General features: G+C 41.0%; 1 protein-coding gene across 22 annotated transcripts in view; it reads left to right on the top strand.

Annotated features, from left to right (window-relative positions):
• Window positions 1-17,387, top strand: part of Patronin (calmodulin-regulated spectrin-associated protein patronin) — a 213,072-nt gene that overhangs the window by 24,262 nt on the left and 171,423 nt on the right. For all 22 annotated transcript variants that reach the window (XM_053795430.2, XM_053795420.2, XM_053795424.2 and 19 more), the window contains exon 2: window positions 9,406-9,501. In XM_053795430.2, coding sequence (XP_053651405.1) covers window positions 9,406-9,501 — 96 coding nt within the window. The remainder of the gene's footprint in view (window positions 1-9,405; window positions 9,502-17,387) is intronic.

The raw sequence follows: 17,387 nt of genomic DNA, 5'->3' as shown, positions 1-17,387 counted from the left end.
CGACTTGTATATTATTCTATGCTCACAGTGCTTTTAAAGGCAGGAGAGAGAGCAGCGATGGAGATCATGTATTCCCTACATAGTCAATAAAAAATCGAAACTGTCGAAAGCCTCGAAGTCCTAATTTTTTCTGGAAAAAGAGAGACCTGATAATATATACATAGAAGATGCTTGAGGGCCTGGTCACTACTCTGCAATTTTATGGAGTGAAAGATGTAGGTCAGTGTGTTTAAGGCTAGTTTCAAGACTGGCTAGCCATGAGTTCAAACCTCATCAGTTCTAAGTTGTTACTATCGGCAGATATCAGAAATATTGATGGAACAAATCTGGCAGTTTTCATGAAGCTGAACAGTTTCCTTCTAAAAGTGTCCTGATCAACAGATCTGTAATGACTGTGCTCCTGCAGGCCGCTAACCCAGAGCTTGGTCTTACTCGCATGCAAAGCACGGTGGTGAGCATGTAGGACACGAGTAATTATTGTATAGGTATACACTCCAAATTCTTAGAGAGGTACGGGAGGAAGTGTAAAATAAACCTAATGAAAAAAGGTGCTAAACGCACAGTTTGATAAGTGTGTGTTAACATCGTGGGTCACTACTCAGCATATGAGCAGATAGATTTTTTTTATTATTATCACACTGGCCGATAGATAGATATATTGCCAAAAAAAAAGTAAGAGTTTTCTGAGAGAAAATTAGGCTTCCATGTTTCAGAAACAAGTGTCAGGTTTAGCACACTGTAGGCCTGAGGGCTGCTGGCAGCTACAGCCTAGCTGACCATTCAGCCAACGATGAAATGTATCCTTAGGTCGGGCTTTGAGAGTAGAACAAGTTTGGAAATTAGGCACGAATACAAAGGCAAGGTGGGTGTGCGGTGGGAGTGGTGGCGAGACAGGGGAAGGTGAGAGTTAGGCTAGTGTCTCCTTGCTGTAATTGTCTAGTTGTCGCTGGTCTAGTATGAAGAGTGAACCCTGTTTTCTGTGGGTTAGTGAAATTCTTAGTGCATTCTCGCGATTAGCAGATGAAGATTAGAGCCTTCAGCCTCTTGGGCTCTGGTTGTTTATGTTCGTATTGGTTTAATAACCCACAGGGTTTATGTTTGCATTGGTTTAATAACCACAGGGTTTAGTACATCAAACAGTATGTAAATGTCAGCAGCTGGAACCGCCCACCTCCACCGCTGACATAATAACAAGAGGCAGAGTTACTTCGTCTCTCCATTGATGTGAGACTCAGCAGCAGGTGTAGTGAACAATCGTTAGCTTTTTTTTTTCTTTGCTTTTGAATTATACCAGTCGTAGAGTCGGGTCCACTGCCATATTATGAGTTGAGGGTGGGTATCTTGTGGCACTATTGTTACTGAACTATACGTATGACTCGTGTAATAAGAGTAATCTTAATCTTAGGATGTTACTTCGTAAATTAGATGTGTGACATACAAGTATGAAATACGTTGCCATGCCTCTGCAATAGCAAGCGATTAATGAGCTGGAAGACATGGATACGCTTGGAAGCTTGCGATTGCTTGTCATTCAGGCAGATATGTATTATCTACGGCGGTAATTTCACTCACAGGATCAGTGTCGTTTAAGGAACTCGACCATCGGGACAAAACGACTCCTTTTTGAAGCTAACTACTGTAGAACATTTTAAGGTATGTGGGAGTGAGGATGTTGCGGAAGCGGTTAGTAATGACTAGGGGTCTGTTTGTGGTGGTGGGCGAGTGACAGGTTGTTCCCGAGAACACAATCGTTGTAAGGATGATCCTATCTCGAAATGCATCAACAGCGGCTACCCGAGACAGGTCACTAGAATTATTTTGCTTGCAGCCAGGAATGAGGCCAGACTAACTTGCTGACTGCCCGGTAAATTAGACTTAATCATCGTAACTTACTGATATGGCACATTCTGCAGACACTTGTCCAGTTTTCTCTCGAAAATTTTGGTAATATCTCTCATAACTTCTGAACAATTTTGGACCACCTGAAGGTTATCTAAAGAAAATTCCGGGGGTCACCGTCCCTAGTTTCAGACTAGATCCCCGGGTTAATGGTCTGGTCTACCAATCTGTTGGTGTAAGCTGCACACATTACATAGCACGTATGCAGCAAAAGACACGCGAGAGTTATTGCATTTTATTGAGAGGACGTTTCGTTCACCAACGAACAGCCCGGCTGATCAGGAATGTCTTGAACTTGCCAGGTTCCCTCTTGAAGAGAATTACGGGTCTCTTGGTAACTTCCTTGTGTATGAAGTGTCTTGAATAGTGTTGGTCACTTTATACATACTGAGTAGTATTTTAGTGTATTAATTTCACCCCTGCTTTTTACTAAGGGTATTTTGCAGTCTATCGAGTCTTGCTTTCGTAGGGCGTGATTTCAGTGTGCAGATTTTGGACTAATTCCTCCAGAATTTTCCAGGTGTAAATTATGATGAATCTTCATATCATATAAGCTTGGCCCAAGGCCGGGCTCTGGGAGTAGAAAACTCTGAGCTCATCAAAGGTAAAGGTATATAGTGTACGTTCCTCCGAATTCAGTTTGCAACATACTTATTTTTTTGACGGGGGGGGGGAGAGGAGGGGTGGCAGTGGTATTAAAATCGAGAGCATATTGTCATAGGCTTGGCATCTGTTTTGAAGGCTCTAGTCATTTAGCCTATCATTTTCCATAAACCAAGTCTGACGATTTGTTTTATCCCAGCTTGAAGATTCTCTGTCCTCAGTGGGTGCCATTCTCGTACAAATTCTGGAATCGTCTGAAAAGGATATAATGTTATGATTAATGTCTAATACGAGAATGAGAGAAAATTTGGGCTAGTATTGTATCTTGGTAACATTTTTCACTGGCAGCCTCACGATATCGTATTATTCTTTGGGCTCGATTTGTTGGACAAACTGGTTGCCTGATTCTTTTTGCTTCGTATTTAGCTCATAACTCGAGAATGCATCATACTGTCTGCTTCAATTTTTCAAAGCTTATGTACAGCAACGAGGACCGTACCTCCCAGGTGTGTAGTGTGATCAGCTGACTGGTCTAGCCAGATGTTTCCACATGTACCGTATTTAGCGGTATACTTTTTTCCACTCGCGCTTTGTTAGGTTGTAAGGTTGGTGCATAACAAAGGGCATTTGTGTGTGTGTGTGTGTGTGTGTGTGTGTGTGTGTGTGTGTGTGCTGGTTCCTGGTACCAACCCTGCCTGAGTGCTGGTCCCTGGTTCCTGCATGGGTGCTGGCCCCTGCTTAGGGTGGTAGTCTAAGACCCTCCAGGGAGCACTGTTACTATTCATTACAACCTTAAAATTACGATATTGACAGTCTCCTATTACATTATCAGCCCTTATTTATCATCTCCCTGATAGGTGTAACTTGTCTACTTAAATAGTTCAGGTATCATCGCCTCCGTGGCCCGATCCCCGACCAGGCCTCCTTTGAAGAAGAAAAAAAAGAGCTCATGGCCTGACTAAAACAAAAACAAAAAATCTTCCTGGACAATTCAAGGTTTATTTGAAGAAAGTTTATTATGGAATAAGCGGGCAGGTTGCAAGGTGCCTGTGCTGAGCTGGCAGCAACGGTAACCTGACTGAGCGGACAGTCAACAAGAAAGCCTAGCCTCAAGCCCAGCAGTGATATCGAAGAACCTTTTAATTAACCCCCCCCCCCCTCGCTAGTATATCTTTATTTCCCCGGTTCTACAAGCCCAAAGAGTTTCATTTCATAATTGGGTGTGCAAAAGTTGATTTTACTGAAATCAGTAATTCTCAACTTTTTCGAGTTAAAGGACTCTGTGTAATCACGAGAAATTTTGTGGACCTCTGCTAACACTGTTCACGAGTGTTGCTCTGTAACAAAGCTATATAGGTTTGGCAGGGATATAATTGTGGACAACGAGAAAATGAAGCACTGCTGGCATAGCAAAGCTTTTGTGAAGCTTTACGGATCCCCCCCCCCCTTCAGAGGGAAAGGAACATGTCAAACATTACCATATAATATCAAATAATCTATCACTAAGAAAACACAATAATACAAATGTCACAAAAACAACAGTAACGCTGTGTATAATGGGAACTTTCAATAAAAGATAAACAATACCACTAGTAACATTTTTTATATTGCTTGTGCGATCTCGGTTTTGACAACTCCCGTTCAAGGGAGGTAAGATGTCCGAGCTAGGCAAGATACAAGGAGCATCCTATGTAGAACCAGTAGAGAATTTAAATTACTAGGGACATCGAAAAGGACTTTCAATGAGTGATGACTTATAACTGACGGTATATACATGGAAGTTATTCGAGGGATTAGTCCCAAACTTAAACACTAACATAACAACGAACTAGAGTGAAGTGTAAAATAGGCCCAGTGAGAAGCAGTCATCACGGGTACAAGAACAGATACGTCAGCATCCTTTGGTACCCAGCCTATCAGCAGATACCACAAGTATTACAGAAACATAAGGAAACTGGATCAGTACCTGCGCCAAGTGCCAGATGAACAAGGCTGTGATGGATATGTGGAGTCAGCGGGCCGCCAACAGCAACAGTCTGATTGAACATGCTAAGATAAAATCATCATACCAGACTGGGCTATAAAGGCAGGAAAACTATGGAAACTGGTCACAGATATATAACAAAACTCAGCCGTCACCAATCTTATATTAAGGTAATCATTGACAAGTAAAGTCAGCGCCTGATTAACCGAAGTGTAGTGTAAACGTTGGTCTGCGTATAACTGGCACCACTAGCCAAGTCGATCAGGCCAGCAACCAGGAGACAGTGCCACAGGACAGGGGTGACTCCTACAGCTGTTTACAGGTAACCTAGAAGGTAACCTTGGCAAGCTCAAAAGCTTCTTTCGCTTCCCCTTCCCCAGGAGTGAGCAGTCTACAGTCTAAATACCACCTCTGTAAATAACTAGCTTGGTGAGTGTAGGTGTGTACTACATCAGTTTGTGAGAGTACTGCACTTGTAGTTGTGTGTTGCACTGTACACACATTCACACTTGTGAACGTGTAGTGCTGCACTTGTGGATGTGTGTGTAGTGCTGCACTTGTAGATGTGTATAATGCTGCACTTGTGGATGTGTATAGTGCTGCACTTGTGGATGTGTATAGTGCTGCACTTGTGGATGTGTATAGTGCTGCACTTGTGGATGTGTATAGTGCTGCACTTGTGGATGTGTATAGTGCTGCACTTGTGGATGTGTATAGTGCTGCACTTGTGGATGTGTGTAGTGCTGCACTTGGGATGTATGTGTGAAGTATTACACTTTTGGGTGTGTGTAGTAATAGAGGCAGTGGTTGGCACAAGGTAGCAGTCCCGCCCTTCCCCAGGTGTTATTGTGGCCCAGGTAACGGCTTACACCAACCTCAGTGACCCACTAATAAGATGTAGTGGTGTAGCTGTAGTGGTGCTACTGTTGCTATCATGATGGTGCTTTTGACCTGGTAGTTTTGCTGTTGCTCTGGTGGTGGTGGTGCTGTTACTCTAGTGGTGGAGGTGCTGTTGTTCTAATGGTGGTGGAGGTGCTGTTGCTCATAATGGTGGTGGTGGTGCTGTTGCTCATAATGGTGGTGGTGGTGCTGTTGCTCTAGTGGTGGTGGAGATGCTGTTGCTCTGGTGGTGGTGCTGTTGCTCTAGTGGTGGTGGTGTAGGTGTTGTTGCTCTATTGATGGTGGAGGCGCTGTTGCTCTGGTGGTGGTAGTGCTGCTGCTGCTGTTCTGGTGGTGGTAGTGCTGCTGCTGTTGCTCTGGTGGTGGTGGTGGTGCTGCTGCTGCTGTTCTGGTGGTGGTGGTGCTGCTGCTGCTGCTTTGGTTGTGGTGGCGGCATTTCTGTGGCAATTTTGATGCTGTAGTGACTGTTGCTGTGGTTGGATGATGATGGTGGTGGGGGTTGTACTGTAGCTGTGGCATTGGTGCTTCTACTGTGGTGGTAGTGTTTCTGTGGCAGTGGTGCTTGGGATGTAGTGATGGTTGTGCTATGGTGATGGTGCTAGTACTCTGGTGACGGTTGTGCTACGGTGATGGTGCTTGTACTATGGTGATGGTTGTGATGTGGTGATGGTACTTGTATTGTGGCGATGGTTGTGCTACGATGATGGTGCGTGCATCGTGGTGACGGTTGTGCTACAGCGATGGTGCCTGTACTGTGGAAACAGTTGTGATACAGTGGTGGTGCCTGTACTGTGGTGATATTGCTTGTTCTATGACAGTTATGATACGGTGATGGTGCTTGTACTGTGGTGATGGTTGTGCTACGGTGATGGTGCTTGTTCTATGATGGTTGTGGTGATGGTGCTAGTATTATGGTGACAGTTGTGCTATGGTGATGGTGCTTGTACTATGGTGATGGTTGTGCTATGGTGATGGTGCTTGTATTGTGGTGATGGTTGTGCTACGGTGATGGTGCTTGTATTGTGGTGACAGTTGTGATAGTGATGGTGCCTGTACTGTGGCGACGGTTGTGATACAGTGACGATGCTTGTACTGTGGTGATGGTTGTGCTACAGTGATGGTGCCTGTACTGTGGTGACAGTTGTGATATGGTGATGGTGCTTGTACTGTGGTGATGGTTGTGCTATGGTGATATTGCTTGTACTGTGGTGATGGTTATGCTATGGTGATGGTGCTTGTAGTACTGTGGTTATGGTGGTTGTGGTGTTGTGGCACTGGTGCTGGAACTTTGGTGATGGTGGTTGGGCTGTGGTTATGGTGATGGTGCTGGTACTGTAACTTTGGTGATGGTGGTTGGACTGTGGTGATGGATTTGGTTCTAGTACTGTGGTGGTACTATGTGGTTGTAGGGGTGCAATTGCTATGGTAGTGCCAGTACCGTGGGGTGGTGTTGTGATAATGGTGTTTTTCCTCAGTCACCAAGTTACATAGTCACTGAAACACAGTCGTGCTATTTTCTTCACCGGGGGAAAAATGGGTTAACGTGGGTGTTAGTGGTAGTGAGACTGGTTCAGTGATTAAACCACTGGTATGCGAGTACCCGAGCCTAGGTATCCACCTTGTTGAGACAAAAAAAGGGGGAGGGGGCTCACATTCCACCTCTTCATTAATTTTTTTTTATAATATGCAATATATTTTGTGTATAACTTAAAATTTTATTTGATTCTTTAATAAGTTTATTTTTACAGTACATGTAATATTGAGAAGACAAGAATCTTAGGAGTTTGTCATAAGATATCTTTACTGCATTGATTCTACTCTCCATGTTTGTAAAATGTGTTACTTATTAAATGGTTAATGTGCTTTAATCTGGATTACCGGTTATTAACCAACAGATGGTGACTTGGAATTTATTAATAATTTTTGTGATAATTTGGATTGTGATGAATGGTTTGAAAAACCGACAAGTTGAAGATTGAGACACTTATGCAGCATATGGAAATCTTTATTCAGGAAACGTTTCGCCACACAGTGGCTTCATCAGTCCAATACAAAGAGGAAGGCGTAAGGAGAGGAGGAGAATGAGGTTGAGGGACTGATTACCTCATTCTCCTCCTCTCCTTACGCCTTCCTCTTTGTATTGGACTGATGAAGCCACTGTGTGGCGAAACGTTTCCTGAATAAAGATTTCCATATGCTGCATAAGTGTCTCAATCTTCATAATTTGGATTAATGGGTGTTTTTAACTAAGAGGCTGCTGATGATTGGCAACATGGACAGTCTCTGACATTTGAGTTACAGGCTTATTCTTTGGCACCCAAGTATTTAGTATAGCTTTGATTCACCATGGTTATGTTTCAAGAGTTTCCCTACGCCCACAGCTCGACCCTGGGCCTAGCTTGGCTGGTGCTTGCTTCGTGTAACATCGTATACTGTACTATATACAGTAAATGTTTACTAATAATGCCTTCTAGTGAGTGTAATTTTATTATCATTTGTTTGTGGTTAATAGCTCAAGAGACCTGTCAAGACATTACCCAGTACAATATATTAAATATTATACTCCTGTAATTGTCAGGCATGATTTATTCGTTTATATTTAAGAGATCTCCCACTCTACCAACACCCCAAGTCATGCACATTCACTTATGAATGGGACATGCTGGCAGCAATTACTTTTGTATAGCAAACTGTCAGCACTATGAACTTATGAAACGTCACACTTTGTAATTATTTTCTTTACAATCAAATTGGTGCAGAAACATCAGGACTGCAACTCACTTGTAAGCTTTGTATACTGTACACACATTTTGAATATGGTCAAGTTTCTTACCACCTTACTTGTGAGTTAGGTTGCGATGATTGTTGGCTAAATTACCGAATTTGTGCATTTATAGGATAGTTTCGATAGAATCTACAGTTTCATGTGATAGATTGGATGGCATACTAGCGAAATAGCCAGGATTTAGGTCAATTTGAGCAGTGTAATTTTCTTTAAATAGGCCTCAAAGTGGGTGAAATTACTGATGTGTAAATTGCACCCAGATAGCCGATTTTGCAGCTGTGTAATTCTATAAGTCTGATGTCAGATTTCCCATTTAAGGTGTTATTACCTTAAGAAAGATGTTTTCAACCATTTTGGAAAATAAAATATTTTTTTTGTTTTTTTTGAAATATCATTGACATTGAATGGGATAAAATGGTATCCTTTTTTCAGTGCGTCATAACCCGTTTGCACTCCAGTTCTCACGTGGCTTATATCAAAGATGTATAAGAACAATAAGGTAGGTCAATGCATTCATCAGATTGTTTCACAGATCAGCACTGCTGTAATGAACCTTATAGTTCGTGTAATATTAAAGCATACTGTATGGACCCTAGCCAGGCTGTGAGGGTAGAAGAACCCTCATGACTCGTTACTGGTGCTGTGTCAAAACACTACCTACAAACAGTATTTTAGTAATATTAAAATAAATATAGCACTGTCCAGTAAGTCCTCACTTAACAACTGTAAGCAACTTTAAGCAAAGTGGCATACATATAATGAAACCCATCGCCAAGTCTCTTTAAAACTTCTAGTTTTGTCACACTTTTTTTTTTTTTTTCCCTCGGAAATCAGGGGTGCACAGTGCACTAGGGTTAAATCAAGGAATAAGGGTTTGTGAAGCTAAAATTGTAAGGAACACTTCCTACCACCACACAGGTCAAAAACAAACAATAACAAATATGGTGGGATCACTGAGCACTTTCGTACTTTGTTTACCATGCATTTCTATAATCGTCTTGTACTTTATGAATTTTTATTTTACTGTCTCCACACAGACAGCCCTGGCCAGGAATCGATTTTTTTCCTCATCAGTGTTAAACGAAATTAAGTTATTAGAGGACCTGCTGTACAGTAATGATTAATAATGGCAGTTTTAAATAATTTTATTAACAGGAATTGTAAGGATAGTAATTTTAAATTAGTGAAATAATAAATTATATAGTAATAGTAAAGAATAACATTTGTATTGCAGGCCAAACAGAGGGCGTCGGTGGCATGGATCGTTCAGAAAGCTCACAAGAACAAGGTGCCTTCAGACCTCCACGACCCTTATTACCGTGACTATGAGGTGAGTTCTAGTAATACCACTCCAGTGTTGGTGCTGATTAATTCACACCAGCATGATCCCTAGTATATTATAATCTTTTGTTGATGCTTATTTAATACCACTACCACTGGCTTCGTCCTTTTTCTCTGCCATAACAGTGATAAACATGTTGCAGTGATGTGTAGGTATGTGTGAATGACTCCCTTATTTCCACACAGTTGTTATTATATATATCTTTATTTCTACAAGTAGTGGAGATGTCATGTGTGAGGGCAATGTGTGGTGTGAATATAATGCAGAGAATTCGTAGTTTGGAAGTTAGGAGGAGGTGCAGGATTACCAAAACTGTTGTCCAGAGGGCTGAGGAAGAGTTGTTGAGGTGGTTCGGACATGTAGAGAGAATGGAGCGAAACAGAGTGACTTCAAGAGTGTATCAGTCTGTAGTGGAAGGAAGGCGGGGTAGGGGTCGGCCTAGGAAAGGTTGGAGGGAGGGGGTAAAGGAGGTTTTGTGTGCGAGGGGCTTGGACTTCCAGCAAGCATGCGTGAGCGTGTTTGATAGGAGTGAATGGAGAGAAATGGTTTTTAATACTGACGTGCTGTTGGAGTGTGAGCAAAGTAACATTTATGAAGGGGTTCAGGGAAACCGGCAGGCCGGACTTGAGTCCTGGAGATGGGAAGTACAGTGCCTGCTCTCTGAAGGAGGGGTGTTAATGTTGCAGTTTAAAAACTGTAGTGTAAAGCACCCTTCTGGCAAGACAGTGATGGAGTGAATGATGGTGAAAGTTTTTCTTTTTCGGGCCACCCTGCCTTGGTGGGAATCGGCCAGTGTGATAATAAAAAAAAAATTCTACACGTATATGTACAAGGTATACAGACCTAGCTGACATCAATGACATATACTACTATACAGAAAACCACTTGTTATGCAGAGCATTTTGGGCAAATTAGGTCAATTTTGTTCCAGGATGCGACCTGTGCCAGTCTACTAACACCCAGGTACTCATTTTACTAATAGGGAACATAGACAACCTGTGTAAAGAAACATGCCCAATGTTCCTACCCTTGCTGGGAGTCAAACTCGGACCCTTGCCATGTGAAACGAGTGTTTTAGCCACCAGGCCATGGTGGCTGGAACGGTGGCCTGGAACAAAAATGGAATAGAAATCTGGAATTGTTCTTATGCAAACCACCATGAGCAACATCCAAGTAGTTAACATATTGGATGAGGAATGCACATTATATTACTGTTTAATTAATGTGCAAAAATCATTCACCCAACTTTATCCTCTTGAAGACTGCAAGTTATCTAATGTACATAAGGGAAATTACCAGCAGACTCCTAGTTGTTAAGTTCCTGAAGTCACTTCTTGATCATCCAGGCTGTGGTGCATTTATTGAACTGTGTGGCTAGTACCAACAGCCTGGTGGGTCAGGCCATCAGCCAAGAAGCTTGAGCTGGATCTGGAGTGGTGACCCCCAGAATTGCATTGAGTCAATATAAGTTTGTTGAGTTTCAAGAGGCTTTCTACTCCTGGAGACCTGTTATGGGCCTGGCTCACCAGGATGAGAGATGACAGTAAGTACCTGAAAAACTTCTGGGAAGTAAAGTACTCCAAAGCCACAGGCATGTACCACAGAACTTGGCTTATTATGGAGCCTAGAAAGGAAGTACAGTGGTACCCTGAGTTTCGTACATAATTTGTTCGAGAAGGCTATTCAAGTGCCATTATACTAGATTTGATCTTCACAGAATTTAAAGAATTAGGTGCAATTAACTCTGATAACTTCCTCATTGAGGTGCAAACGAGCATGCAGTAAATTCATGTGTAGTTAATGTAAGAAATAGCCAGGGTGAGAGGGATATTAAAAAAATTTACTTTGATCAAAAAATAGACTAGGAGAGAATAAACAAAAATGTGTATACTGGGAAACCATCCTGAGTACTATCAAATAAAACCAGTGCATGGAAAACTGAATGCAGAAGTACACCAAGTATGTGTGAAAATGTCCCAAGAAATTTTTGGAGGTCACAAAGACTACTGAAGAGAAAGGTGGGTTGTTGAACTGTTGAAAAAAAAAAAAATGTATGTGTAAAAATTAATGTACGTACTGGTAAAGAGCAGACACTAAAGCATTTAATCCAGACCTCATCTTCTACTATTCATCTTTGTGCTGGATTGAGGAAGCTGCTTGTTGGCAAAATATTTCCACCATAAAAGTTCCCAAATGTTGTTGGTTTTTTAAACATCATAGAGTAGTATTGTACATGTACAATAGAGGACAGTATTCTAACTTTGAAAAATTTTTCTTAGCTTTAGTGGTGGAGATGAGGTGTGAAGTGCAGTGATTGATAGTGGTGACTCAGAATAACGAAAGCTTCTAAAGCAAGTGGTGGTGTCAAGAGGAAACATGTGAATATCTATGCTAAGTAGAAACTTGAACTAACAAGGAAAGTTGAGTCTGGTGTCTCAATTGCATAGTATGTGAGAAGTATGAAGAAGTTAACACCATATTCCTCAGATACCCATGCCACTGAGTTACCAGACTCAACCTTCCTTGTTAGTACAAGTCTACTTAACACAGATAAACAGGTTTCTTATTGGCACCATCAACCATTGTTAATTGCACTTTATTTATTATGTTAATTAAGTCACACACAGCACTAAATCTTGGGGAAAATTAGAGACTGAATGAAGAGTGTATGAATGAGTAAACAGGCAGTAAATTGATGTAGGCAGCCTATGGCTCATGGAATGATGAAAACACAAAAGTCCTAGACGAAGTTAAGCTGGCCCGTTTCAGACAAACGTTGATATCATCAAACTTGGTCTATTGACTCGGAAGAATACTAGATACTTGCCAAGGATAAAATCTGGAATATACTGACTTCTTCCATATTGTCAAATTATTCCAATATTTGATTGGTCAGTTTTTTTTTTTTCTGAAGTTTGCAAAATTAAATAAATAGGGGTCTGTTAATTAGAGGTTGTACTGTTTTTATAAAAAAAAAAAAATGCAAAATGCCATGAGAATGTGAACAGTTAATGCACCTTTGAGGAAAATCTTGAGTTCTGGTAAATCCCTGAGGACCAGAGAAAAAAGAAAAAAAAGAGGGACATAGTTCCTCTTCACATGAGAGGCAGTAAAGTGATGGCAAGAAAATTTAAGACCATCACCACCATTAACTTGAGCAGGTGTTTAAATATCAGTTTTCCCGATTTGTGAAGAAAACACAAGCTGCCTTGTAAAACCGCGCGAGTCATTGGAAGGAGAACAAAATCCAGAACAACATTTGCAAAGGTATTTGAAAGCTGTAACCAGTTCCTGCAGAAAGTGCCATATCAGCCAGGTTGTGATGGCCTTCTTGCTATCAATAGCAACAATCTAGTTGATAACACAATCTACTAGAAACTTGGGCCTCAAGCCAGAGGGAAAAAAATAATGTACTGTACCTGTGTTTTGTAAATAGCAGTACTAGGTTTAATACGTAATTTAAACCACAGTTAAAGATTTTTAACTTTGCTGCACTGTTCAGATTTTTTTTTTTTTAACAAGTCAGCTGTCTCCCACCGAGGCAGGGTGACCCAAAAAGAAAGAAAATCCCCAAAAAGAAAATACTTTCATCATAATTTAATACTTTCACCTCACTCATATATAGTGGACCCCCGCATAACGATTACCTCCGAATGCGACCAATTATGTAAGTGTATTTATGTAAGTGCGTTTGTACGTGTATGTTTGGGGGTCTGAAATGGACTAATCTACTTCACAATATTCCTTATGGGAATAAATTCGGTCAGTACTGGCACCTGAACATACTTATGGAGTGAAAAAATATCGTTAACCGGGGGTCCACTGTATAATCACTGTTTTTGCAGAGGTGCTCAGAATACAACAGTTTAGAAGCATATACGTATAAAGATACACAACATATCCCTCCAAACTGCCAATATCCAAAACTCCTCCTTTAAAGTGCAGGCATTGTACTTCCCATTTCCAGGACTCAAGTCTGGCAATATAAAAATAACCGATTTCCCTGAATCCCTTCACTAAATATTACCCTGCTCACACTTCAACAGCTCGTCAGGTCCCAAATACCATTTGTCTCCATTCACTCCTGTCTAACACACTCATGCACGCTTGCTGGAAATCCAAGCCCCTCGCCCACAAAACCTCCTTTACGCCCTCCCTCCAACCTTTTCAAGGAAAACCCCTACAGATTTATACGCTCTCCATATCATTCTACTTTGATCCATTCTCTCTAAATGACCAAACCACCTCAACAACACCTCTTTAGCCCTCTGACTAATACTTTTATTAACTCCACACCTTCTCCTAATTTCCACACACTGAATTTTCTGCATAATATTTACACCACACATTGCCCTTAGACAAGACATCTCCACTGCCTCCAACCTCTCCTTGCTGCAGCATTTACAATCCAAGCTTCACACCCATAGAAGAATGTTGGTACCACTATACTTTCATACATTCCCTTCTATGCCTCCATAGATAACGTTTTTTGTCTCCACACATACCTCAGCGCACCACTCACCTTTTTTCCTTTATCAATTCTATGGTTTACCTCATCCTTCATAAATCCATCTGCTGACGTGTCAACTCCCAAATACCTGAAAACATTCACTTCTTCCATACTCCTCCTCTACAGTTTGATATCCAATTTTTCTTTATCTAAATCATTTGATACCCTCATCACCTTACTGTTTTCTGTGTTCACTTTCAACTTTCTACCTTTACACGCTCCCAAACTCATCCACTAACCTTAGCAATTTTTCTTTAGAATCTCCCATAAGCACAGTATTATCAGCAAAAAGTAACTGTGTCGATTCCCATTTTGTATTTTATTCCCCATAATTTAATCCTGCCCCTCCTAAACACCCTAGCATTTACTTCTTTTACAACCCCATCTATAAATAAATTAAACAACCATGGTGACATTACACATCCCTGTCTAAGACCTACTTTTACTGGGAAGTATTCTCCCTCTCTTCTACACACCCTAACCTGAGCCTCACTATCCTCATAAAAACTTTACGGCATTTAGTAACTTACTACCTGTTCCATATACAGTGGACCCCCGGTTAACGATATTTTTTCACTCCAGAAGTATGTTCAGGTGCCAGTACTGACCGAATTTGTTCCCATAAGGAATATTGTGAAGTAGATTAGTCCATTTCAGAGCCCCAAACATACACGTACAAACGCACTTACATAAATACACTTACATAATTGGTCGCATTTGGAGGTGATTGTTATGCGGGGGTCCACTGTACTTGCAACCTCTGCCACATTACTCCTCTATCCACTATATCATATGCCTTTTCTAAATCCATAAATGCAATGAAAACTTCTCGACCATTATCTAAGTACTGTTCACATATATGCTTCAATGTTAACACTTGATCTACACATCCCCTACCCACTCTAAAAACTCCTCACTCATCTGCAATCCTACATTCTGTCTTACCTCTAATTCTTTCAATAATAACCCTACCATACACTTTTCCTGGTATACTCAGTAAAGTAATTCCTCTATAATTTTTCTATTGTCCCCCCTTCCCTTTATATAAAGGAACTTTACATGCTCTTTGCCAGTCCCTAGGTACCTTCCCCTTTTTCATATATTTATTAAACAAAAATACCAACCACTCTAACACTATATCTTCCCCTGCTTTCAACATTTCTGTCATGATCCCGTCAGTTCCAGCTGCTTTACCCCCTTTCATTCTACATAATGCCTCACGCACCTCCCTCACACTCGAATCCTGCTCTTCTTCACTCCTAAAAGCTGTTATACCTCCCTGGCCAGTGCATGAAATTACCACCTCTCTTTCATCATCGACATTTAAAAGTTCCTCAAAATATTCCCGACATCTACCTAGTACCTCCATCTCCCCATCTACTAACTCTCCTAATGTTTTTAACTGACAGATCCATTCGTTCCCTAGGCTTTCTTAACTTGTTTAACTCATTCCAAAATTTTTTCTTATTTTCATCAAAATTTCTCAACACTGCCTCTCCCACTGTATCATCTGCTTTCCTTTTGCACTCATTCACCACTCTCTTCACCTTTCTTTTACTCTCCATATACTCTGCTCTTCTTGTAACACTTCTGCTTTGTAAAATCCTCTCATAAGCTACCTTTTTCTCTTTTATTACACCCTTTACTTCATCATTCCACCAGTTACTCCTCTTTCCTCCTGCACCCACCCTCCTATAGCCACAAACTTCTGCCCCACATTCTAATATTGCATTTTTTAAATTATTCCAACCCTCTTCAATGCCCCCACTACTCATACTTGCACTAGCCCACCTTTCTGCTAATAGTTGCTTATATCTTGCCCAAACTTCCTTCTCCTGTAGTTTATACACTTTCACCTTTTTCTTACTTGTTGTTGCCATTTTCCTCTTGTTCCATCTACCTCTTACTGTAACTGTAGCTAAAACTAAATAATGATCCGATATATCAGTTGCCCCTGTATAAACACGTACATCCTGGAGCCTACCCATCGACCTTTAATCCACCAATACGTAATCTAACAAACTACTTTCATTACGTGCTATATCATACCTTGTATATTTATTTATCCTCTTTTTCATAAAATCTTTCTTTCTTTCAACACACCGGCTGCATCCCACTGAGGCGGGGTGGCCAAAAAGGAAAGACGAAAGTTTCTCCCTTTACTTCTTCTTCTTTCAACACACCGGCCGTATCCCACCGAGGCGGGGTGGCCCAAAAGGAAAAACGAAAGTTTCTCCTTTTACATTTAGTAATATATACAGGAGAAGAGGTTACTAGCCCCTTGCTCCCGGCATTTTAGTTGCCTCTTACAACACGCATGGCCAACGGAGGAAGAATTCTGTTCCACTTCCCCATGGAGGTAAGAGGAAATAAACAAGAACAAGAACTGAAAAGAAAATAGAAGAAAACTTAGAGGGGTGTGTGTATATATATGCTTGTACATGTATGTGTAATGTGACCTAAGTGTAAGTAGAAGTAGCAAGACGTACCTGAAATCTTCCTTATGTATGAGACGGAAAAAAAGACACCAGCAATCCTACCATCGTGTAAAACAATTACAGGCTTCCGTTTTACAATCACTTGGCAGGACAGTAGCACCTCCTTGGGCGGTTGCTGTCTGCCAACCTACTACCTTTATTTTTCATATAATATGTATTACTTATTACCAAACCTCTTTCTACACATAGCTCAATTAAAGGCTCCCCATTTTCATTTACCCCTGGCATCCCAAATTTACCTACTACTCCCTCCACAACATTTTTACCCACTTTATCTTTGAAATCCCCAACCACAAGTACTCTCACACTTGGTTCAAAACTCCCCATGCATTCACTCAGCATTTCTCAAAATCTCTCTCCTCTACACTTCTCTCTTCTCCAGGTGCATATACACTTACTATAACCCACTTTTCACATCCAACCTTTATTTTACTTGCATGATTCTTGAATTAAAACACTTATAGTCCCTCTTTTCCTGCCATAGCTTATCCTTCAACATTATTGCTACTCCTTCTTTAGCTCTAATTATTCGAAACCCCTGACCTAATCCCATTTATTTCTCCCCACTGAAACTCTCCCACCCTCTTCAGCTTTTTCACTTAAAGCCAGAACGTCCAACTTCTTCTCATTCATAACATCCACAATCGTCTTTCTTATTCGCACAACATCCACACACATTCAAACATCCCACTTCGATAATTTTCTTCTTTTTCTTTTTAGTAGGCTGTACAGGAAAAGGGGTTACTAGCCCATTGTTCCTGGCATTTTAGTTGACTTTTACAACACGCGTGGCTTATGGAGGAAAGATTCTTATTCCACTTCCCCATGGATATAAAAGGAAAAATAATAAGAACAAGAACTATTAT

This window comes from Cherax quadricarinatus, chromosome 78, assembly GCF_038502225.1.
Source record: "Cherax quadricarinatus isolate ZL_2023a chromosome 78, ASM3850222v1, whole genome shotgun sequence".
NCBI lineage: Eukaryota > Metazoa > Arthropoda > Malacostraca > Decapoda > Parastacidae > Cherax > Cherax quadricarinatus.
Note: the sequence above shows the minus strand (reverse complement) of the source record. Positions and strands in the feature narration are given on the sequence as shown.